The 24550-nt window shown below is 44.8% G+C and overlaps 1 protein-coding gene across 1 annotated transcript in view; it reads left to right on the plus strand.

Moving 5' to 3' along the window:
• Nucleotides 1–24550, plus strand: part of UROC1 (urocanate hydratase 1) — a 76689-nt gene that overhangs the window by 39843 nt on the left and 12296 nt on the right. The window contains exons 12-18 of the mRNA XM_006131264.4: nt 2107–2204; nt 4210–4282; nt 5695–5816; nt 13733–13803; nt 14734–14832; nt 19952–20051; nt 22697–22778. Coding sequence (XP_006131326.1) covers nt 2107–2204; nt 4210–4282; nt 5695–5816; nt 13733–13803; nt 14734–14832; nt 19952–20051; nt 22697–22778 — 645 coding nt within the window. The remainder of the gene's footprint in view (nt 1–2106; nt 2205–4209; nt 4283–5694; nt 5817–13732; nt 13804–14733; nt 14833–19951; nt 20052–22696; nt 22779–24550) is intronic.

Below are 24550 nucleotides of genomic sequence, written 5' to 3' on the forward strand. Positions count from 1 at the left end.
TTTCCAGTGGGGCCTTTTCATAAGATGCAGGATAATTTAATGAGCCTGATCTTATTGATTATGCATTGGTTTAATTCTGTTAATTTCTCATTTATTCCATTGCAAGTGAGATTAGAATTGGGAACTGTGCAAATAAGCACTGAAGAAGAAACAATAGAGATTAGAATCAGGGTCTGATTCTTTCCTTACTTAGCTAAATTATAGCTAAGCAATAGGTTAAATTGTTTAGCTAGCTATTTAATGCCATTGTCTTCACTCATGATTTATACCGCTGAAAAAAAGAGGAAAATAGGCCCCTGTGTTGCTCAAGAGATGGACTGAATTATCTCCTGGGATTGTTTTACTCTCTGTTTGTTTGTTAGTTATTCTGATGTGGGACCTGGATTTTTTTCCAAAAAACAACTGGGAACTGCAATGAGGTCAAAATAGTCAGGCCCTTGTGTGTGCTTTGAAGGGCTGGTTAAAGGAAAAGAAGCAAAGAATTGCAAAGATCTCCAGAGAAGGGAAATCCTCCTTGGAGAAGGTCAGAGAGGGCTAAAAGTGGTTTCATTAATGTCCTGAATTTTTATCTCATCCTAAGTTAACAAATGACTTTGCTGGAAGTGGACGTTATTTCTGGGACCATTACAAATGTAAGAGCCCCAGTTGTATTGATTTTGAGCTTTTGCCATTTGCTGGGTTTTGCTGGGGTTTTTCAGTCCATAACTCCTGGATCCAAGAAGAGGTGGCAAAGATTAGCAGTGGTAGCTCTCTTGCTGCCTGAAGCTCTTAGATCTCTGATCCAGAAGGAAGGAGGAGTTGCTCACATTATATATGTCTGGAGTAGCTGGCTTTTGCTAGGTTTACCTTATTACTGGAAACTCACAGCTCTGTGCCAAGAAGCAGTCTCTAGCAGTACCATCTTTTGTAATTTTTCCTGTTAGATCTCAGAAGCTCTGATGGCTTATTATTTGGATGGCACATGTGTGGGAAGTACTGCTGTTAATTTAGTCGGTGGCACTCTTTGGCCTAGCTTAGTATTTAACTTGTGTTGTAGCTTGCTGCTAACAGGTATGGTGCTGAGGTAGGAGGTCTCCTCTGGATAACATATAAAACCAAGCTCCAGATCACCGTGGTCATTAAAGGTCCACTAGCAATTGTCATAATAGTATAGATATCTGGGCTGTGTTGGCTTTTCAGATACAATAACAACATGCTGCTTCTCTGAATTAATCTCTGTAGATTCAGCTAGTTATCAGACTTCCATGATTCACTTTCTTTTCAATGTTGCTGTGTGTGGTTCAACAGCTCTTGTGTTCCAACCTAGAGGTGGCTGCATTTCTGAGTTATATGTGGTGACTTCTGTGAGTTACTCACCCTACATCACAGTGATGAGGTGAGATTCACTTAATATTTTGTAAAGCATTTGGAGAGCTTTGGATAAGAGGAAGGGATGTAGAATCCCGATTAATTAACCGGTTTAACCAGTTAACCAATTAAGCCTCATCTGGGTGGGGGGGATGCTCCAGTCCCATGCTGGGACTGGCTGCCATTTCTCAGCCTTCCCCCTGTACACTCCCCCATGTGTGTGGGGGTATTGGGGCTACCACTGGCTCCCAGCGGAGCAGCCCCTATTTGCAGCAGGTTGAATCCCCAATGGACAGAAATTGTTCCGGATGCCGGTGCAGCCCCTGCCTGTGGGGCGCCTGGGCTTCTCACAGACAGAAACTCTTCTGGACACTGGAGCCGCCCCTGCCTGAGAAGTGTCCAGGCCAACCACAGATGGGAGTTAATCTGGACAAGAGCAGCCTCTGTCCACAGTGAGCCCCCTGCAGGGCTGGGCAGTCCCTTGCCCAAGGCAGACAGGGAACTGCTCCAGACCCTGCTGGTTACAGGTTAACTTTTCACATCTGTAGTAACAGGGCTACAGATGTGGAAAGTTATTTTTATTAGGTGTCTATCAGGCTTAGGCAATGGGTTGATCTTAGGTCTTCCAAATTCATCTGTTCTACTTTCCCCACCCTTTCACATCCCAAGCCATATCAGCTGTGTTAGGGTGTTCCTGATAGTGCCCTTTTATATAAATGAATGAATATCAGAGCTAACTTTCTGCTTTTGTACTTTCAGTCTGAGGAGACAAGTGGCTGCTATAAACAGGCTGTCTGATAAAGGCATGTTTTTTTGGGACTATGGCAATGCTTTTCTCTTGGAAGCTCAGAGAGCCGGTGAGTGGATGCTGGCTTTCCTAGATTTAATCAAGGCACTTCTCTCTCTTCTGGCCAGTAAAATATATTTCATTACCTTTGTAAGATCAGGTCTTCTATGTAGATTGCATCAGTAGAGTCTGTTCTGCCTGGAAATTAAATTGGTGCTGCTCTTTTTCTCATGAAGGCCAGAGGTATTGGGCTTTATTCTGTAGTGTTTGTTTCCAGTTCTCATAGGCAACTACAGCTCCAAGTGACGTCAGTGTGAGAAACAGGTGCTCTGTACCACTGAAAAGATGCCCCTTTGGTTTTTAAAGTATCAGCACTGACTTTTTTTGTAAGGGTGGATGGAAAGCAAAGTCTGTCTTTCCTTAAAGGAGAAAAATAAAATGTACAGTTTTAAAAGTGTCCTCTAATTTCACATCCATAACTTGGCACCCAAGGCTGGGCACAGATGATGGACTCCAGGGTCCAAGCTTTCTAAAGAGAAGCCTCTGCTGAGTTGGCACAACTCACACCAGCAGTTGAACTGTGGGTACCAATCTAGATACTCCTGCCTCCATTCTATGCAAAATAACAGCATGCCAGTGTGCAGTTTGCAGAATAAAGCCCTGATCCTGCTGCTGCCTCTGTGTGAGCACATTGTCGAGATATCTCCATGCAGAGCATTTGTTTGACCCTTTAAAATGTTGGGGGAAGGACTCCCCCTTCTACAATGGCTCCTGCACAGTGGCTGTTAAAAGACCCTTGAAAAAGCCAGTGAAAAATTTCTCTGTTGCAGGCACTGACTGTATTGGCCAGCCATATGCTGATCTATGAGGGTCCCCCACACATCTGGTTTCAGAGGCAGGGCTAAGGGTGGGACAAACATTCCAAGTGGGTCCTTGTTACAGAGCTGGTAGAAGACACATGACTAGCCCACCTTTGCTCCTCCCCTTCTGAGATACAAACCTTTTGTATTTTCAGTCTGAGGAGACAAGTGGCTGCTATCAACAGCAGTTCTGTCCACGGAGTAGCCTCAAACTGGAAGGGTACAATGGTGTCTTCCTTGCCTCCTTTGGGACTCTTGAGTTTTGTGGTGCAGCACAAAATCTCACCTCAAGGGCTTCATGGCACTTTTTAAGCACCCCCTTGTTGGTACTGCAGGGTTTAGTAAGAGTATTTTTTCTTTCTTTCACTAGCTGGCATTGTAAAACTGGAAAATGAACAGCACAAATGAGCGATTAAAAAAACAAGAAAAAGAAAGAAGTAGGGCTGGCTTTGAGGATGTTCTGTGGCTTCTGCAAAATACAAGACCCGTTGAATATAGTTAATTTGGTTGCATTCAGCTTTTTTAGTCTGTTTTCTTTCTTCTAACAAGAACATTTAAAACAAATATAAGAAATGGTGGGAGATTTTAAGAGAATTTCACTTGGAGCCTAAATGCTAAAGCCAAGGAGAGTGTAATGTGTCCAAAGTGGGGAGATGCACAGCTGGGTCGGCTGTGTGTCAGTTTGCTTCAGCACCTATTTACTTTAGAGCTGTCTGTATTGCTTCCCTTGTAGAAAATCCCATAGAAAGGGGGAAGAAATCACAGCTTTCCCTATAGATTTCTCCTGCCTTTTTTAATTTAGGGAAGGTGTTGCCCATTCCCAAGATATGAGCTGTGTGACTTTCCACAACCCTGGTAGCTACAGGAGGCCAGGGACTTCCATACAGAAGCCCTTTGTCAGTCTGCTGATTCAGGCATCTTGTTCCCTCTCTCCAGCCAGCTCTGTGACAGAGCTGCTCCAATGGAGGACTGCCCTGGCCACACTGCCTCCATTGTTCCCTTAAAAGAAGATCCTCTACTACCCATTACCCTCCCCATGTTCACCCAGCTGCCCCCTCCCTTTCACACAGCACCCCTAAAAGGGATGTAGGAGAAGGAAGGTACCATAAGGCCACTCTTTAAAAAAGGGAAGACCTGTGTTGTACATGAACAATTTGGCTCAAGTATGTAGCTGCTCTTCTCATCAACTAATCTGCATTTAAAATCTATTTGCAGGTGCTGATGTCGAGAAAAGAGGAGCCAATAAAACTGAATTCCGATACCCTTCCTATGTTCAGCACATTATGGGGTATGTTGGAAGAAATAGATAACTTGGAGCAATGAGCTGTTTCCATCTACTGTAGAAAAGGAACCATAAACTGATCTGCTTTTTAGGGGAATAGTCAAAAAATAGGTTAACTCAGGGACCTGAATTACAGGGCCAGCTCCTGCCTAGACCTATTCCAAGAATAAAATGGTGGTGAAGTGAGAGGTGTTCAGCCATGAATTGTCCCATCTGGGCTCAGTGCTAATGCCACTTGCTCTAGTATTACTGTGGTGTGGGCCACATGTTCATTTGCATTGGAGCGGTGTCCAAAATGGCGCGACCTTTCCCCCACTGGTATGATCATGGACACACAGGGCACGCACAGTCATGTTGCATGGGGGGGGGGGAGGAGGATGCCATTTTTAAGAGTGCACTGCTCCACTCCCACTGATGTGGTCTAGGATGCACGGTGCATGTGAGGTGTATGCTGCACAGAGGTTGCCATTTTTAAGGGTGCGGCCACTTCACCAATAGCAGTGTGACATGCCAGGGGCATGGTGCATGCCAGGTCACACCACATTGGGGTACCATTGTTAAGAGCGCGCCGCTCTGCCCCGTGCAGCATGACCTCAGGCACATGATGTGTTCAAGGTTATGCCACACGGGGGGTGGGGGGGGGGGGAGTATTTTTAAGAGCCACTCTGCTCCCAATCACATGCCAGGTCATGCTGATGGGGATTAAGCAGTGTGCTCTTCAAAAGGGCAACCCCATCTGGTACTGCACAAAACTACATCCAATTCTGAGTACTAGATAGGAACAAACCCTGGACTGTCTGGTTTAATACTGGACAAGGGGCCAGCCTAAATAGAATGGGAACAAAAAGTTCCCTCAACATGCAATGTAAGGTAGAGGGCTACCAAATCAGTCTTCTCCATTCTTTTCCATGGATGTATACATATACACCCACTTTGCATTCATGTTCCATAGCTGGAAATAGGCAAGGGTGCAAGAGAGCAGCTGAATCAAGCTCTCACTCTGTGGATATTAAAGTGAGGGGCCGGGTGCTCCTCTCACATTGGTGTAAACCAGGCATAACCTCACAGAAGTCATTTGACTACCCTGGTATAAGGAGGGAGACAGCCAGGCTTCCAAGATCTTGTTTTATGAAAGGACCTGCGATCAACTGGGGAACACCCTGGTTCAGTGAGCTGCCTTGAGTTTTCTAGCACTACAAGTACAGTTGTGATTTCCCCCACACCAACTGATGTCTTTGTGAGACAGCTTTGTTTAAATTCTGGAGAAACAGTCCCAAGTGCTTTCTGTTTAGATTAGTTTGTTTGAAATATTTTGAATACTTCCATCTTCAGTTAATGAAAGAAAAGCATTGCTCACTGCCAGGATAAATCAGACAGGAATTTCAACTATCTCTTAATGAAACATATTCCCTTCCCAGAGACATTTTTTCCCTAGGATTTGGGCCATTCCGCTGGGTTTGTACCTCAGGTGACCCGCAGGATCTGGCTACCACTGACTTAATTGCCGCGTCGGTGCTTGAAGACGCTATACATCAGGGAGGTAGGACGTCAACTCTTTTTCTGTCATAAAAGGGGCATGTTTTGTGAAGAACGGGGTGCAAGTAAATGGAGATCCATGCAGTTTGCTATGTCTTTCGAGTGAGAGCTGAAAAAACAAGCTCTTATCTGCTCCATATAGGCATTAAAGTCAGCAAGCAGTGCAGCCAATGTTTATGACCTACAAGCGCTGTGTAATAGATTTATGGAGCCCAGGGCTGCTACTAGATGAATAAACTACAAATGTGACCAAGAGCAGAATTTTCCATCTGCACATGGTATGGATTTTGCTGCACCTTTCCCTGTCTTTGTCACCTTGAGACTCAGCTAAAAATACAATAGAAATGTCCAGTTCTTATTTAGAGCTTTTGATCAGTAGGGTTCAAAATGTTTTACAAAGAAGATCAATAGCGTTATCCCCATTTTACAAAGGGGAAAATGCAGTAAGAGCTGGGGGGAGGAGAGAAAGGAGGAGGGGGCAGGGACCCTGGCTCCTACTGCCTTTTAAATTGCAGAGCCGCAGCAGGATTTGGTCCTGCACCCAGCATGAGCCAGGACTGAGCTGGACTGTTTATTGACTAATCGAGTAGTTGATAAAAATTCTATCAACCACTTGATTAGTTAAATACCCACCTCTTAACATCCTTAGTATAAAGTGGTCCACCTGGCACCTGTTGTGAGCATTAAATGCACCAAAGAAAGTGGTCACAGTTAAGTCCTCACTCGGGTGTGTTTATTACAGGCCTGGTTTTTTAAGGCCTGGCTTGACAAAATACTGGCTGGTATGAATTAGTCGAGGTTGGTCCTGCTTCAAGCAGGGATTGGACTAGATAACCTCCTGAGGTCTCTTCCAGTCCTAATCATCTGTGATTCTGTGTTGCATGCAGTATATGTTCTCCAGCAGGTGCAGCTTTGAGTTATTTGTGAAATGGACTGCAGTCAGGGGAGACTCTTGCTTTGTGTCAGAGGGTTAGTCCATTGCATGAAACATGAATGATAGTGTGTGATGTCCTTTGTGTCATGGCACCCACAGCTTTGGGGGATGGGCACCTTTGAGGTTTTATAAATAGAAATAGAGGCCCAGGATGCTGATGCACCTCTTTACTCTTAGGTGGGCTGTGAACTTAAAATGTAATAGGAGCTGGACGGGCTAGCAGCCTGGCTCAGTCCCGGCTCATGCCAGTCTAGGACTAAACCCCATTGAAGCTCTGCAATTTAAAATGCAGTAAGAGCCCGGGGGGGGGGGGGGGGGGGGGGGACACACACACTGCCTGGCTCCTACTGCCTTTTAAATTGCAGAGCCGCAGCAGGATTTGGTCCCACACCCAGCATGAGCTGGGACTGAGCTGGACTGTTTATTGACTAATCGAGTAGTTGATAAAAATTGTATTGACTACTTGATTAGTTCAATACCCATCTCTTAACATCCCTAGTATAAAGTGGTCCACCTGGCACCTGTTGTGAGCATTAAATGCACCAAACAAAGTGGTCACAGCTAAGTTCTCACTCAGGTGTGTTTATTGCAGAAAAACAAAATTACCTTTAAACCAGTAGATTAATTTCTGTTTGGGCCTCTAATTGATCTCCAGTTTTGTGGGTGCAATTTCACAATGAGGATTTAATGTGGGCTCTATTGTTTGCGCCTGCCCTTCCCCCCCATAATCCTGACTATCTGGTCTGTGGTTGTGGTTTTGGTGCCAAATATTTTTTCCCATAATTTTCCCATACAGGGCCTGTATAATTGACAGCCATTTTTTAAAATATAGGGCCTGATTCTGCTTTGACTTTTATACCAAATCAGTCTGTCTGTGGTACTTACCTGGTCCTTCCCGCGTTCAGTAGCTGAGCACCTTACAATCTGTGAATGTGCTTACTCTTACCACTCCCCAGAAATAGGGCAATGCTATTGTCCCCTGCTTACAGGTGAGGAATTGAAGTACAGAAAGACTTAGTGACTTGTCTAAGGTAAGTCTGTAGCAGTGCAAGAACTTCAACCTCCATTCAGGCTAATAACCTATCCTGTTAATGCATCCTAGAATCATGTTTGCTGTTTTTGCAACAGCGTCACACTGTTGACTCATATTTAGCTCGTGGTCCACTATGATCCCTAGATCCCTTTCTGCCGAACTCCTTCCTAGACAGTTGCTTCCCATTCTGTATGTGTGAAATGGATTGTTCTTTCCTAAGTGGAGTATTTTGCATTTGTCCTTATTAAACTTCATCCTGTTTACCTCAGGCCATTTCTCCAGTTTGTCCAGATCATTTTGAATTATGAACCTATCCTCCAGAGCAGTTGCAACCCCTTCCAGCTTCATATCATCTGCAAACTTAATAAGCGTATTCTCTGTGACAATATCATTGATGAAGATATTGAACAGAACCAGTCCCAAAACTTGAGCTTCTAACCCTAAATGCTGCCTACACCATTCTCTTGACCCCAGATCAAGTATTATATTTTCCAGTTTTGCTTTTCTCTAGAACACATTGTTGTCATTAAAGGCTGCCACGGCCAGCCTCTGGTACTGCACTGTTAAGACAGTCTGTAAGAGGAAGGATAGTAAAGGCCATTTTTAAGGGCATCAGAATATAAGTTTTCATTTATTTTTTTTTCTCTTTTACTGTTTTTGCTTTGTGCATGAACACACTGGGATGTAACCAGAAGAATGTGAATCAGGAGACCTCATCTTCTTCCAGAATCATTAGGCTCCTGTGGAGATAGAAAGTAGCATTTCTGGGAAGTGATATGCCAACCTTCTATATTTCTATGCTTAAACATGGTGTAATAGGTTTTGCTAGGCTTAAGGAACTAATCTATTGTATTCTCATAATGTACATCTAACATTATGGCCTTAGCTGCCCATCACAGATCTGAGTTACTGAATAAGGGTACGTCTACACTGCATCCCTAGTTCAAACTAGGGATGCAAATGGAGACGACCGAAGTAGTTAATGAAGCGGAGATTTAAATATCCCGTGCCCCATTAACATGATCTTGCCGGCACGCTAGTTCAAATCACAGCTGATTCGAACCAGGAAGTGCTCGCCGGGACGCGTTAGTTCGGACTAAAGCCGTTAGTCCGAACTAATGTTACTCCTCAAAAAATGAGGAGTAACATTAGTTCGGACTAAGGGCTTTAGTCCGAACTAACGCGTCCCGGCGAGCACTTCCTGGTTCGAATCAGCTGTGATTGGAACTAGCGTGCCAGCGAGATCATGTTAATGGGGCGCGGGATATTTAAATCTCCGCTTCATTAACTATTTTGGTCATCTCCATTTGCATCCCTAGTTCGAACTAGGGATGCAGTGTAGACGTACCCAAAGAGATTAGTCATGCAAGGTGCTGAATGGCCTCAGTTCTCATTGACTTCAGCAGAAGTGGAGACCACTCGGCACCTTCTAAGTCTGGGGTGTTTTTCAGTGCAGTGTTTTCTGTGAAGTGGATCCATCAAAATAGTCATGTTAGAGTTTCAAAAATGGTCCTGTACCTAGGAGCTCCCATTATATACAACTAGCAGATGTACGTGGCATTGCGTGGGTCTGTAACCGAAGGATTTTTTTAAAAATGCATACATTTTTTCAAAAATGAAGGAAAATGAAGGCTGGAGTGAGAGGGACCAGGGGGTAGGTGGCTTAGTGTAGAGGTTTTGGAGGTGTGGGGGGGTTCAGGGGAGAGGGAGGGACTTCTGAAGTCAAAGCAGGTGGGAGGTGCAGGATTCAGGGCAGGGGGCTCAGGACAGGACACTGGGAAATGGAGGGGTTTACTGGGGCCGCTTGTGGTGGCATGGGTGGTGCTGCTCCGCTGGCAGCTTCTCCCAGGGGACCGGGGCAGTGCTCTCCTGCCAGTGGGACCCGCGGAGTTGCCCTCCCTCATGTCCTGCAGGCTGTCTGGAAGGGACCAGACTCCAGAAATTGTTGCCCCCTCAAGCTGAGCCCCCATGGCCTTCAGGCTGTCTGGGAGGAGGCTAGGTTTCAGGGGCTTCCCCCCACCAGCTATCTCCCATAGAATGCCACCCCTCACTACCGCTCCCCCATCCTGCAAGCTGTTGTGGGAGTGAGGCTCTGGGGGCTTCCCCCTCTCCATCTACCCTGCTCCAGAGGCCCCTCCATGGTCTGCAAACTGTCTGGTGAGGGGACAGGCTCTGGGGGCTGTTCCCTCCTCCATCACCCCTTGCCACAGCCTGCAGGCTACACATTTGAGGTGGGGGGGCTCCTTACCAGTGTGCTGGCAGGCAACATAGTAGATCTCCATCTCTGTCGGCCACTCTATTGGTGCTGCTGCTGTCCCACGTAGGCACTCTCAGTATTGTGTCCCTCCCCTCTCTGTGCCCCTCCCTTTCACGTCCCTCCTCTCTCTACCCCCTCCCTTTCCATATAATGGGATATAATCCCATTCCTGGCTCTTCTCATTTTCCAAGCACAACCAAACCCTGACCTTGGTTTAAGTTAGGGTAAGAGGAAGCTGTATTCCAAATGTGGTGGTCCTAGCTCTTACAGTTTAGGAGAATCCTAGGGCTGGAAGAGATCTCAGGAGGTCATCAAGTCCAACCTCCTGCCAAAAGCAGGACCAACCCCAACTAAATCATCCCAGCCAGGGCATGAGTTTTTGAACAGACACACAGACAGATTCACTGCTATATAGATACATTTTTTAAAAAGATGAGCACTGCTGTGCACTTAAATCATGCTTGTTGAAAAGGAGTGATATCTGGTGTTGTATTGTGTACCAGGGCAACATAAATACACCACAACTTATCTGCCCCTTGATTCATTCTCCAGTAATTTTTTCCATCCCAAAATGTGCTGATGGATGACATTTGAATGTTTCACATGGTGTCTTTACAAAATTAATTTGGTATTGTGTAAATACATGCATATGAGTGTTGTGTATATTTAATAAAGCTTGGAAAGGCTATGGGAAAATACTTCTTACAGGGAGTAAGGTAGTGGAATGCTATTTATATTTTTACATTGATGTAAAAATGGTATTTTAAAATCCAGCAGATGGAAGCAGACTTGGGGGCAACTCAGTTATTGGATTTGCTGTTGTGCTTGGCAGAGCAATGGACAGAGGAATTCAGAGAGAAATTAAAACTGAACTTGTATGGAAAGTGCACCTAATAAATACAGCCTTTCAGGGATTCCAGTTTGACCTCCCATGTTTCTTGACTGTTCTATTTGCTGTTCAGGCATTGTAAATATATCCATGCAGACCAAAATCCTGCATCTGGCCATTCCCTAACATCAGTGATATTAAAAAACCTAAACCCACATTTGAATTTTACAGACTGCAAAAGGTTCAACCAAAGCTGGGAGGCCAACATCCTGAATTTTGGAAAATTTCAAATTTAGATCAGGACTTTCAGTTTGGACTCAACTCCAATTTTAACCATTCTTCCCTTTTTTAAAGAGATGATTTTGCTGCTTCAAATCTGCGAATCCAGGAGAAGAATGGCTTAAAATTCTCAAAGGACTTAGTGTATTGTGTATATTTCCACACTTGATCTGTACGACACTTGGGACATATGCTGGGAATCTTGACTTTAGGGCTGAAATGAGAGTGAGATAGGGACAGCAATAACTAATTTAAATGAGGAATTTGCTCACCACCCTCGTCAGAGTTTGATGGGGTTGGACAGCAAAAAATAAAATTAAAAAAAAAAGCTAGAAGACAGGGAGTCAACTTCCTTGCTGGTGAGGATTATTTTTGTAAGATCAGAATGTACTTTAAAGCCTAAATAAAGACCAGTATCTGTGAAATACCAGAAGCAACACAGTAGCTTGTCTAACTTTGGAACATATTCCCGAGAGAGGCAGCAACAGTTTAGCAAATGAGAGATGTATGGAATTAGTCCAAGGTTGAGCCCTACCAGCTCAAGAAGGAACATCAGTACTTTCTATTCTAGGATCTTAGACTTAATGAAAGGACTCTATTCCCCTAGCCCCTATAGGACTAACATGAAATCCAACTCTGGGATCACCAACATTTAGAAAAGAGAGCCTGACAATGGGTACATCTAGACTACAGGCTTTTGTCGGCAAAGCTTCTGTCGACAAAGAGCGTCTAGACTACATCCAGTTCTGTCGACAAAGCAAGCCGCTTTGTCGACATGACATTATCATGAATGAGGTTTACAGCCGTTGACAAAACTGCTGAGTTCTGTCGAACTCAGTGGCAGTGTAGGCTCAGGTATAGTTTTGTCGACAAAAGTGGACTTTTGTCAACAAAACCCTGTAGTCTAGACACACCCAATGTGTTTGGCTCTGGAGTAGGGTCAGATTTATTTAGTTGTCTCATGCCCCCATAGCTTTAGTTGAATGACAGCAGTTTTCTGAACTAGCTCCTCTTAAGGAAAAGTCCTATTCAATTCAATAGCAAATGAAATCCTTTCTGTAGGTTTGTCTGAACCCCTGGACTGAACAGAAAATTAGACTCACTTGAGTATTTGTTTTTAAACTGTCGAAAGGATCCCATTCACTATTAAATTCTATAAAATAATTTTTATAAACCTTGTTAAACTTTAATAATACCTGAGGGGAGTTGTATCTATTAAATTCTACAGGATGTTTCCATAGAGGTTTTAATGTTCGATTCAAGCCTCCTAGAAAAGGATGATCCAAGCAGATGTTTCAGCCTTTACTCCTGGTGATTATAAGAGCTGATATATTAGTCCCTGCTGCATAATTTAGAGGTGCTCATAGCCAACGCATAAAGCCAATGATTCCTTAAGAATCACTAAAACAGTCTCATTTCCCCCCCTCTCTGCGAGTGCAGGCCTGCGGTAGGGTATCTTTCCTATGCAGAAATGAACATATTGTCATTTCTCTTTTGCAATATATTAAATCATATCTTGAATATCCTGTACTTTCCTCAGTTTCTAGTTTTGTCTGTGTATATTTGCCTTGGGAAAAAGCCAGTAGTCTTATTATTACTGCTATGCCATGCTGCTCCATCTGGGGTCGGATTCAGACTTCATGAGAGAGACTGTGCCAAATTAACTGTTGTTGGTTGTGAGCTTTATAGTGAGACGTATCAATTTGGTATTTTGTGGGTATGCAAATTAGTGCATTCTACTCACCAAGGTGTGGAAGGAAAGGTATAACAGCAAAGACCTAAAAGGAAGGTGTGAAATAAAGCAGACCCTACTTTATTTTATACTTTCCTTCCCTTTTGTTAGTTGATTACCTGATACACTTACCTTCAGTGAAATCAACATCTTAGATTTGTATTACAACACCTCCCCATGCCAGTCTGATGCATGCTACACTTCTTTGTCATTTACACCCATTTTCTGACCAATTTATACTCCACTTGTAACTTACCCTTTCATTTCTGTTACTGCTCAGTTTGGCCCATTGATTTCTCAAGTGGAATTACATAGATGAAAATGAGGAAATTTGGCCCACTGGTTACAACCATTGTAGCAGATTCTGTTTTCAGATGAACATTAAGCAACTCTCTTTGGATTTGCATTGCTGGAAGATCAAATTGCTAAAAGGAAACACTTTTTCACCCAATGTGAAATTAGACTTTGGAACTAATTGCCGCTGGATATTGCTGGGGTCAATAATTTAGTAAAGAGGTATTCAGCATTTATAGGCACAATAAGGATACCCAGAATTGTTATACTTAATGTGAACAAAAGTGTAGGAAACCCTCTTGTGTCTGAGTTTAAATTAATCTTTATGCATTTGGAAGAGTGCCTCAGACTATCTGAAACAGATCATCCTACACCTGTCTATTGCAGTTCTTCTAAAGTAACTGGCTGCTGATCTGATCCAGTATGGTCATTCCTATATTCCTCTGTTGTGTCTCTGTGGAAAATAGTATTTGACCCCTGGAGCCGTTTTATAAATTCAGTGTATTTAGAGCACATTGCATCTATTTTTTTAAACCTTCTGGTTTCTTGTGTTCTATTGCAGTCAGTGCATCAGTGAAGCAGCAGTATCATGACAATATCCGCTGGATTCAAGAAGCCGGAAAGCACAGCTTGGTAAAGGCACAGCCTCTTTCACACACAGTCATACCAGAAAATGGGAACCAGTGAAAACTCTGGCTCCAAATAGCTCTTTCCAGCCAGGGATGTTTGAAATCGGATCCCAGCTCCAGATCCAAATGTGAATGGCCCCATCTTCATAATGAACCAAACCCATACCTCGCCCTCTCAACTCTGAGATGTTTGGAAACAGAGTTGAGCGCCAACTTTTGTGGTTTGAGTCCATCTTTATTTTTCAACAAGGCCCCTTAGGCTCATGATACACTTTATTCATAACTAGATTTCCCTGAGCTTCACTCCTGAAATCTGATCTTGAAGGAACTGATCTGCCCTGGGTATTCTCCTTCATGACTGCTGTTCTATTCCAGTAGCCATTTCTCCAGGAGAAAGAGGGGAAGAGCTATTTCGTCCTGTGGCATTGCATGTGAGATGGGGTTTTTGATGCACAGTTAGGCTCTATAGCCAGTTAACTGCTGGCATTGCAGGATTCAAGCCAGACTAACAGCTGCCAAATAAGGGATGGATGGGAGCATAGCTATGTGAGACAGATGTTTGATGTTCTTTGTCTCCATGTATTTTCTCCCTTCCAGCCCACCACCACCAGTTCCAATCTCTGCTTCTCAGCTGTTGATAAGGGGATTGTAGTTAGGGGACTGGAGACCTGACAAAGAGAGTGGTTGAAAAAGTGGGATTTACTGAACTGTAACAACTAATTAGAAAAAAAAATCTCATTGTGCAAGTATAGATAAAACTCAGTTCAATTGAGGGGGGGTTAATTTCTTATTTCTGGAAAGTGATTGTTTGCAGATTAATACTCCATGTTTTCTCCAGTGGAGGGGGCCGATTCTACCACTGCGTTTTTCTGGGGCTTGGAGATAAGCCAGCTGCAGAGGGAATCTTATCACTCTGGCATTTTTCATTTTCCAGGTAGTTGGCTCCCAGGCCAGAATCTTGTATTCTGATCAGAAGGGTCGTGTGTCTATTGCTGTGGCTATTAATCAAGCTATTGCTGACAAAAGAATTAAGGTATGGCTTTTCCCACTCAGAGTAGTTTGATAATTGTGGTTAGTATCTGGGACCAGGGTGGGATGGGAGAAGTAGAACTGCTCAAACAATGATCATAAAAAAATACGCTCTTTAAGCGGACAAGAATGCTATTAGAAAATGTAGTCAAATTCTCCTCCCTGTGACACCTGAACATATTCAACAAAAGGAGAGTCTGATCTAGAAAATATCATTATAGAGACCACATTTAATCCCAGGTAACAAAACTGCCTGGTGTCATATAGGTGCATCATATAGTCAATATTCAGTCGCACTTCGCACGCTAGTGAAAAATTAAGAGAAACCAACATAGTGTCTGATATTGCCACCTTTGTGCATCTGAGTGGTACCTGGTTCCAGGAGTAAGATACTGTTCAGAGGGCAATGGAGGCAGAATTGACCCTGTTGAAATGTAGCACGTGCACAGGAATTTGTATGGACTTTGTATATAATTGTACAGCAATGTAGCACTGTGGGACTGAATGGGACCTCTGGGCACTGTCCTGTATATAATACACATTTATTATTGCAAGGAATATTGGTCTCCTCGTTGGGCTCAGTTGGTACATACATATTAAAGGCTTTCACAACACAGCAAAACTATATAGTACGCAAACCTTTGGTGCACAAAACAAAGAAGAATGTTTGCTTCTGTTTTATTCTCATGAAAGGTGTTTAAGTGATGCATGCTGTGGTGGCATTTTGCTCCCTGTATTTTATCATGATAGGACCTGGCATGCATGTTTGTCTATTCAACAGAGTAATATAATCAGCATGCATGTTGTTTTTGTTTTAGAGGTGGTTCTGAGCCTCAAGGGTTCTGATCTCCAGTCTCCCAAATCAGACAACCGTTCAGATCCAAGGATTCAAATCCATCTTTTATATTTTTGGTTTCTCAGAAAATCTAAGGGACCAATTTGCTTCTCAGACAGGCTTTTACAACCATGTAACATCACTGGAGTTACTCTGGATTCACTCTTGTGTAAGTGCCCATGGAATCTGGCCCCAAGACATTAAATCATGCGTCTCTGTGTTTCCAGCATCAGAGCTGAATTATCTTCATTTTTAAAGAAGCAAATTCATGTAATGTTTATAATGAATGTCAGTGGAGCAATATGGTTTTTTTTACTCAGAAATGTTTATTAGCATATTCCAAATATCCTTCATCTTCTCAGGATTCAAAATGAGCATCATTGCAAAACTAAACCTGGCAATGCCTCAGAGCTCTGAGGGTATGTCTGCACTATAGCGCTAATTCGAACTAAGCTAATTCGAAATAACGCATCTAGACCCAAAAACTAATTCGAATTAGCGTTTTGCTAGTTTGAAATAGCACGTCCACACTGATTGGACGCTGGGTCGCATTTAAGGACAGCTGAAACCGGTTCTGGCAGGGCATCAGGTCAGTAGTTGCTTTGTGTGGCTGCTGTTTGAGGCTATCTGAGTCTTGTGCTTAAAGGGACCCCCCTGGACAGCTAGTTCTCAGCTTTTCCGCTTGCTTGCCTACCTCGCCGAGGGACAGCAAAGCGTTTTCCTCTCCACCTGCCTGCGTCAATGGTTTCCATTGGGGATGCGGCCACAGTTGGCACCATGGAGCCAGAGCTCGCCCTGGGCATGCTGCTCCAGTTTTTGGACTTGACGCTGCAAGCCTGCCAGCAATGGCTGGAGGCTGCCTGGCACCATCTGGTGCACGTCAGCCCCCTGCCTCTCCCCCTGCCTCCCTGGGGGCCATGGAGAGCCACAGTAGCATCTGGATGCCAGCCTGCCCCGCCGCATCTGGCGTCTGGACACCAGCAGCGACTGGTGGGACCGCATCGTCCTGGAGTGCTGGGGAGACCAACAGTGGACCCAGAACTTCAGGATGAAGAAGGACACCTTCCTGGAGCTCTGCGAGTGGCTTGCCCCTGCTCTGCGGTGATGGGACACTCGCATGAGGCCCGCCATCCCCCTCCAGACGTGTGTGGCCATCGCCCTGTGGAAGCTCTCCACGCCGGACAGCTACCGATCTGTCAGGAACCAGTTCGGCATGGGGAGATCCACCATCGGAGCAGTGCTTATGCAGGTACGGCACTCACCAGCCACTGGGCTGGGGAGGAGTCGAGCTGCAAGGAGGGGATGGGTCGCCCCAGGGAAACCGGGGGGTGGAGGAGGCGAAAGTGACCTTCACGGGAGGTTTCGGTCTGTCCTGGCTGTACTACATGTCGCCCGCGGCGGCCAGGATCACAGCAGGGGTTGCTTCCAGGAGTGGGGCAGTGCCAGGGAACGAACACTCCCAACCACCCGGGTGCCCCAGTGAGTCACGGTTTTCTGTGTCTCTCTGCAGGTGGTCAAGGCCATCAACCGGGTGCTGCTCCACAGGATGGTCTGCCTTGCCAACCCGGACGCGGTCATCGAGTGGTTCAGCGCCCTTGGCTTCCCCAATTGCGGGGGGGGCCATCAACGGGACGCACATCCCCATCCGTGCCCTGGAACACCAGGCCTCCCTGTATATCAACTGCAAGGGTTACTTCACCGTGATCCTGCAGGCCATGTCTGACCACTGGGGCTAGTTCATGGACATAAATGTGGGCTGGTCCGGCAAGGCACACGGTGCCAGGGTGTTCCGCAACTCTGCCATGTGCCAGAGGCTGCACGCTGGGACCTTCTTCCCCGACTGCCACATCAGGGTCAGGGACATGGACATACCTGTCTGTCTGGTGGGGGATGCGGCCTACCCCCTACAGCCCTGGCTGATGAAGCTGTACACGGGGCACCTCAACCCTTCCTGGCAGGCCTTCAATGCCAGGCTTACCAGGGCCCGCATCGTGGTTGAGGGGGCCTTCGGCCGACTGAAAGCACACTTTAGGTGCCTCTTCACCCGCCTCGACCTCGCCGAGCACAGTATCCCTCCCATGGTGGCAGCATGTTGTGTGCTGCACAATTTATGTGAAAGGAAGGGGGAGGCTTTCCTGTCAGCCTGGATGGCTGAGGCTGACCGCATGGCTGGTCAGTACGTGCAGCCCCGCACCGCCGCTGGCCAAGAGGCCCAGCGGGGGGCTGTCCAGATCTGGGAAGCCCTGTGGGAGAGCTCCTGTGAAAGAGCTACATCATTTTTTTTCCTTTTGTTACCAAGATCAGACTAACACGGCTACCTTTCTATTACTTTCCATTTTATGAGAAACAATCGAATTACAGGCACAACCAGTTGTCTTGGCGCAACCAAACCCTGACCCTGCTTTAAGTTATGATAAGAGGAAGCTGCATACTAAAACTGTTGGTCTTAGCTCTTACTGTTTAGGAGGAATTCTTGAACAAATGGACTCACCGACAGACAGATGCACATTTCTAAAATATATAGTAAGATTAGTACTGGCTGGAAATTTTCAGATGGAATATGTTTCCACTGGAAAATGCCCACCTGGCAGAATTGAAACATTCTAGGGGAATGTGTCTATTTTGACAAAAATCCAATGAAAATCAAACCGGTTTCCAGCAGAACCTGGCCTAGTTTCCTGCCAGCTGATCTGCCTCCAAGGGTGCAGACAGCCCCTGCAGGCCCCTGGGTGAGGTGGGAAGGGCCTGGCCCACTCCCAGAACAGGCAAGACCTTGGGTGGAAGGGCAGGGCTGAGGGCAGCTAGACCCAGGGCCAGCCTGAGCCATTTGTGTGTCCCGGGCCCCGAGAGCGCACCCCGCCGCCGCCCGGTTTGGCAGCCCCGCACGGTGTCCCCTACAATGGGGCGCCCCTGGCGGTAGCCTGGTCAGCCCGTAGCTTGGGCTGGCTCTGGCTAGACCTCTGCACTGCCCAGAGTGCAGGGCCCTTCCCCCCAGCTCTCAAAGCCACGTGGTTCAGCCACTCCAGCAACAATTGAAAGCACCCTGGACTCTGGCCGCTGTCACAGTAACAGTGGCAGCAGTTGGGAATCCCAGGCTCCTTTGTATCCCTGGGCCTTGGGGCAACTGCTTCCTTTCACCCTTCCCTTTCTCTCCCCCCTGCCTGCCCACCACTGTGCCTGCCTGTCTAGTGTTCTTTTGAGCAGTTCAGGCTTCCAGACTCCCCGCTCCTCAGCAGCCCAGGCTCCCAGGGCCTCCATGCTGCTGGCTCCAAGGCAGCTTGCCAGACAGAGCCAAGGTGCCCAGGTTTTTCAAGTTCTCTGAGCTACTGGGCTGCCGGGGCTGTGAGCAGCTCAAGGAATGCTGGGAACCTTTCCAAAAGGTCAGAATGAAATGTCGTTTTGACTCTTTCCAAATGAAATTTGGGAATTGGAAAATTTCAAAATTCCTTGTTCCACTTATAAAAAAAAAACTTCAATGGTTTTGGAATTTCCTGTGGAATGGGAATTCCTGTTTCTGTCCAGCTTTATTAATTATTATTTGTATTGCAGTAGCAATACATATAGACCCATGTTGCTAAGTGCTGTACAAATACAGAACTGGTCCTGTAGTGATGTTTAAGTGACACACATATGTTGTTTTTGTGGGGTTGAAAATCAGTGAGAACAAGACAAGCTAAAGGCCTAATCTCTCAAGCCTTTGATCACATATGTAGTAACACTGAAGTCAATAGTATTTCTCATATGAATAAAGAATACTCTGTGACTAAAGTTCATAGCATTGGTCTATAATTTTGGACAGCATCTTTCATAAAAACAAACAGTTTCCTTAAATGCTATAGAGTTACAAATACAGTTGTACTAAATGATAAAGTTAGAGTTAAATTATCAAATGAAATGTGTTTTAAAAATATCTACGTAATCTCTCATAGCCACAGATATACTTAATTTCACATTTTTTAAAATATTACAAATAATCAAGTTTGCAACAGTTTATATTCTTTTTTTACTGTGAAAATATACTTTTCATGCAGAGTTCTCAAAAAAAGGCTGGGTGGTGAGGCTGATTTTCTCCACCAGGTTACACATGCCAAAAGTCAGCATTTCTTTACGAGATATAATAAAAAGAAGAAAAAGAGGATTAGGCTAGTGAGTAGAGTTCTTTTTAGATGAATTTTGAAATGAGATGGCAAACCACTGAGGCAGAGAGAAATCTGAAAAAAAAAGTCTTTGAATGACAGAGCTGACAGTCTGTGTGAGATTCTTCTTCCTTGTCCTTGGCTTTTTACAGGCACCAGTTGTTCTGAGTCGAGATCATCATGATGTAAGTGGCACCGACAGTCCTTACAGAGAGACCTCAAACATCTATGATGGATCAGCCTTTTGTGCAGGTCAGCAGAGAAGTTGAGACATGTCTGTCTAGCCTAGGCAAACAAAAGAAATGGCTTAAAACAAGAAATTAGTTTTCATAGAACATTTTGAATGGGTTTTATTTAACCCTTTCATTCCAACTACTCAGATTTCATGGTATCTTGACATGGAGGCTTTATGGGATGTAAATATTGTAACCCCGAAACACTGAGACCACTGAGAAAGGGAGAATGAAGTCTTCTCTACAACCTAAGCTTTAGCCCATAAGCTGTAGCCCCTAAGATCCCAGGTTCAATCCCACCTGCAAACAATCAGGGTCCCTTGGCTATACATTATACTATAGAAATGTGCATAGAACTAATTCAAGTATAAGGGCACTTGGTAATACCAATGTAAATCTAAACTAATGCCACAGAAGTTACTGGCATTATTCTAGATTTACGCTGGTGTAATTAGAAAGGTAGAACCTGCCCCAGCTGGTAGTTCATTGCAGGAGGAGTACTGGTAGTCCTAATTAGGGGCTTTAGTTTGAACTATCTAGCCCGTGCCGTGTGTAGCCGCGGGCAGGGAGTCCGAACTACCGGGCATTTAAAAAATTGCGGCACCCGGGAACATGCAAATAAAGCCCGGGATATTTTAATACCGGGCTTCATTTGCAAGTTCGAATGACTACATTAGCCACCCTAATACGAATTAGGGTGGCTAGTGAAGACATACCCCAAGCTCCTAAGCTCTCAGAGGGAATGGAGAAGCATTTAATTTCATTTCTCTCTCTCTCTTTCTTTTCAACACTGCAAAATCTGGTTGTTTATCTGAACTGGTCCATTTGAAGTCCTCTCATTACTGAATATTGACATTTTCTATGACTTTGGTCCATCTGTTTTGGTTTTGCATTAAGTGCCGTGGCCTGACAATCAGTGAGGATGGGTCATCTCAGCCCAGGAAGGTGCAGCTGAGGAAAGTGTCTTTCAGCGCTATTGATTGCTCACTTAGTGACCTTTTCCAAAGCAAAGGGCTTGCAAATTTTTGCAACACTAATTTGCTTGCCCTGTTTCCCTCCTAACCTTGTCTCTTCTCAGGCTGAGAAGAGAGTGGGAATTTTTACATATTGAGTGTACATTCCAATCCCTCTTGTCCCCAGTACCAGAAAGTTATAATTATATTAACTGGGTTATTAAAGTGACATTATGCCAGACAAAATGATGAGATAATGAAAGCTTTTTGACAGTTTTAACATGGATCAATGGCTGCATTATCTAGTTTTTACACTGAGTATATAGTATGTACCACACTGCAAGTGTGGTTCTGCTGATGTATGGATTTGTTTCTTTGGGTTGATTTTGAGCTCATAAAATCAAAGTACTTGCTCTGTTGTTCTTGAATCAAAAAACATGGGGTCTTGTTTCCACTGGGGTCTAGCCCATTATCTTCTGGCATGTGCAATTTCTTCCATGCATTCACACATCTGTGCATACTTTGATGTACTGAAATTTACATGCAAAGCTAATATTTTAGAATTGGGTACACAAGTGTTGACACTCTCTTTGCATGGGCTAATGTGTGTTCTGTGTTTGTGTGCACTTCAAAGGAAGTCATGCACTGAAAATCAGGCTTCTTATTTATTTTCTGCTTTTTTAAACTGTGATTTTAAAATAAATACATATTCTAGGTGAATTCTACAACTACTAAGCATTATAGATAAAATTCATTCCTGTACAGAGATACAGAGCAAATCCCACACACTACCTAAACCCCATGTAAAATCTCAACATAAGACTTACTTGATGCAACAGCCTTTTTGCCGGTTCTCTGCACATGACAGAGCACTGTGAGCTTGACAGTCTGAGCTTGGGTTTGGTAACGAGAATTCCTGATTTCTAGTCCTTTGCTTTTCCACTTTATATCTAGGCTTTCAAAAGCATCAACTGATTTTGGATGCCTGTGAGACCCCAAAACTGAGGCTATCAGAATCAGTGGATATTTTAAAAAAATTGAGACCTTATCTGTGCCACAGTTTCTCTATTTGTGAAGGGAGATGACAACACCCAACTCTGACACATAACTGAGGCTTACAATTAAATAATGTGACTATCATGAAAAATGCCATGTCTATGCAAAGTCTTATCTATTGCAGTTAAGTCTTAAGACTGGTCTTTATTGGGAACTTACATCAGTCTAACTATGTTTTTGAAAGGTATGAAAAATCCACACTCCTAAGTAATGTAGTTAGGCAGACCTAACTTCCAGTGTAGATAGTGTTAGGTCAACAGAAGAATTCTGCTGTCAATTGAGCTACCATCTCATGGGGAGGTGGATCACCTATGCCGACAGCTGAGCCCCTCCTTTTGGATGTGCTGCTGATGCAGTTTAAATGTAGACATGCCTTTCTTTACTTTTCTAGTTTTCTACATTCCCTCTTGCACAGGTCTCTCATTTTAGATCTCTGCTTAATCAGTGTCTAAAGAGTACTACAACTCTGAGAAAGCAGAGCATATTGTGATACTGGCATGTGTTTCTTCATGTGTAGAAGGAAAGATGATTTAAAAAAAAGTCTCTTCCCTTTGCCCTCCTCAAGTGTGAGAAAAAGCAGCAAATTGCTAACAAGTATTAATTGAAACAAATAAAGCATTTAAGGGCTACAGTAACTCATTTCCTTTCTTCCTAGATATGGCAGTACAGAACTTTGTAGGAGATGCAGTTAGAGGAGCAACTTGGGTTGCCTTACACAATGGTGGTGGAGTTGGTTGGTAAGGAGAACTTGATTTTGTTTGAAGGGAAATGTAGTTCTACGTGTGTGTGTGTGTGTGTGTGTGTGTGTGAGAGAGAGAGAGAGAGAGAGAGAGAGAGAGAGAGAGAGAGAGAGAGGTGTGCATGTGCTACTGCAGCAGTAAAAACCCATTATCATGGGAACAATGGGGATTTTGGTAGGGAAGGCTCAAAGGGTATGTTGATTGTGGTGTTGTATGAGTGTTTTTTTTAATTAATGTCCATATGTCAAGAAAAAGTGTTTTGGACATTGGCCATAGCATTATTTTGGAAACTTAATTTGCCAAACAAGCACAGACTGGCTTAGTCTTTTTGAACAGACCCCGTTTCTAACACTGTCTTCACACATGAAGAACTAGAGTGTTAGTGGATGGATTGTGTTTAGATTTCCCCTTAAGCTGCATTTAAATCTGTGACCTTAGGACCCCAATATAACATGCCCATGTGCTAAAGTGCAACAAAGGGTTACTGATGCAAAACAGCGCAGATACAGGCAAATATTCCCCTTCTTTCAGTTCTGACAGTGGCAAGGCAAGGACTGGTTTAACAGCAGCTCCCTTCTCACATTTGACAGAGAACCTGGGGGGATTTTTTTAAGTGAGAAGCAGAACAAGATGATTGCCATATAGAGAAAGATGGGGACATGTTTTCAAGATAAGTCTCAGAGGTCACATTCTGGTTTTGGTTACACCAGTGTAAGTCCACAGTAGCTCCCTTAAAAACTTACTCTGGACCAGTATTCCCTCTAATTTTTCCCATCCATCAGCAGAATTAATTTTGTTATTAGCACCAATGTGGAGGTGACATGCAGCATGGAGGTGGTGTGCAATGCACATAGTGAAATTCATGCAGAACATGTGGGGCCAAAGGATTCTGAGTGTGGGAGGGGGCAGAGGATTGGGGTACAGAGTGTAAGGGCTCAAGCTATGGGTGTGGACATTGGAGTGGGGCTGAGGCTGAGGGGCTCATGGTTTGATCAGAGGGCTGGAGTGCAGGAATGTGAGGGCTCCAGCTAGGGGTGTGGGTTTTAGGATGGGGATGGGGCTGATGCTGAGGGGATCATGGCTTGATCAGAAGGTTGGGGTGCAGGAGTGTCAGAGCTCCAGCTGGAGGTGCAGGCTCTGGGCTGGAGCAGGGGATGAGGTGCTCAGGACCGGGACAGAGGGTTGGGGTGTACGTTTGGCTGGCTATAGGATGGAACTGAGTTAAGGGGTTTGGATTGAAGAAGGATGCTCCAAGGCTACTGTGAGGAGAGAGGAATTCCCCCCCCCCCCAGTTCTCTCTCCTCACAGCAGCACCTGGGCTGGGAAGGAAAGGCACCTCTCTCCACTATGGCAGTTCCAGGAGTGGGGATGCAGGATAGGCATCCCTTCTGTGGCCCTGCCAGGTTCCAGCTGGGGCTGGGTTGGAGCTGGGAAAAGGCCACCCAGGCTGCAGTGGGGGTCTCCAGGACATTCTGGGCCCTGTCCCAATGCCCCATGGTACATTGCTTTGCATCCCAGCAACCCCTGTGCTTCTATCGGCCTTTGGTGCCATCTTCCAATGTGCTGCATGCTCTGCCTGCTTGGTCTGCGGGGATGGGTCCTGAACTGTTGAAGAAAATACCGATAGGTCTCACTAACAGGTCACGAATGGCCGTTGAGTTAACCCTTAAGCTACAAAGTGGAGTCAGACACTGATCTTGCCATGCATCATGCCTGTAACAAGAGATGTCTTGTGGCTTTCATGGAGGGGCTGACCACAGTGGAATGCC

This window comes from Pelodiscus sinensis, chromosome 11 (assembly GCF_049634645.1).
Source record: "Pelodiscus sinensis isolate JC-2024 chromosome 11, ASM4963464v1, whole genome shotgun sequence".
Classification (NCBI taxonomy): Eukaryota; Metazoa; Chordata; order Testudines; family Trionychidae; genus Pelodiscus; species Pelodiscus sinensis.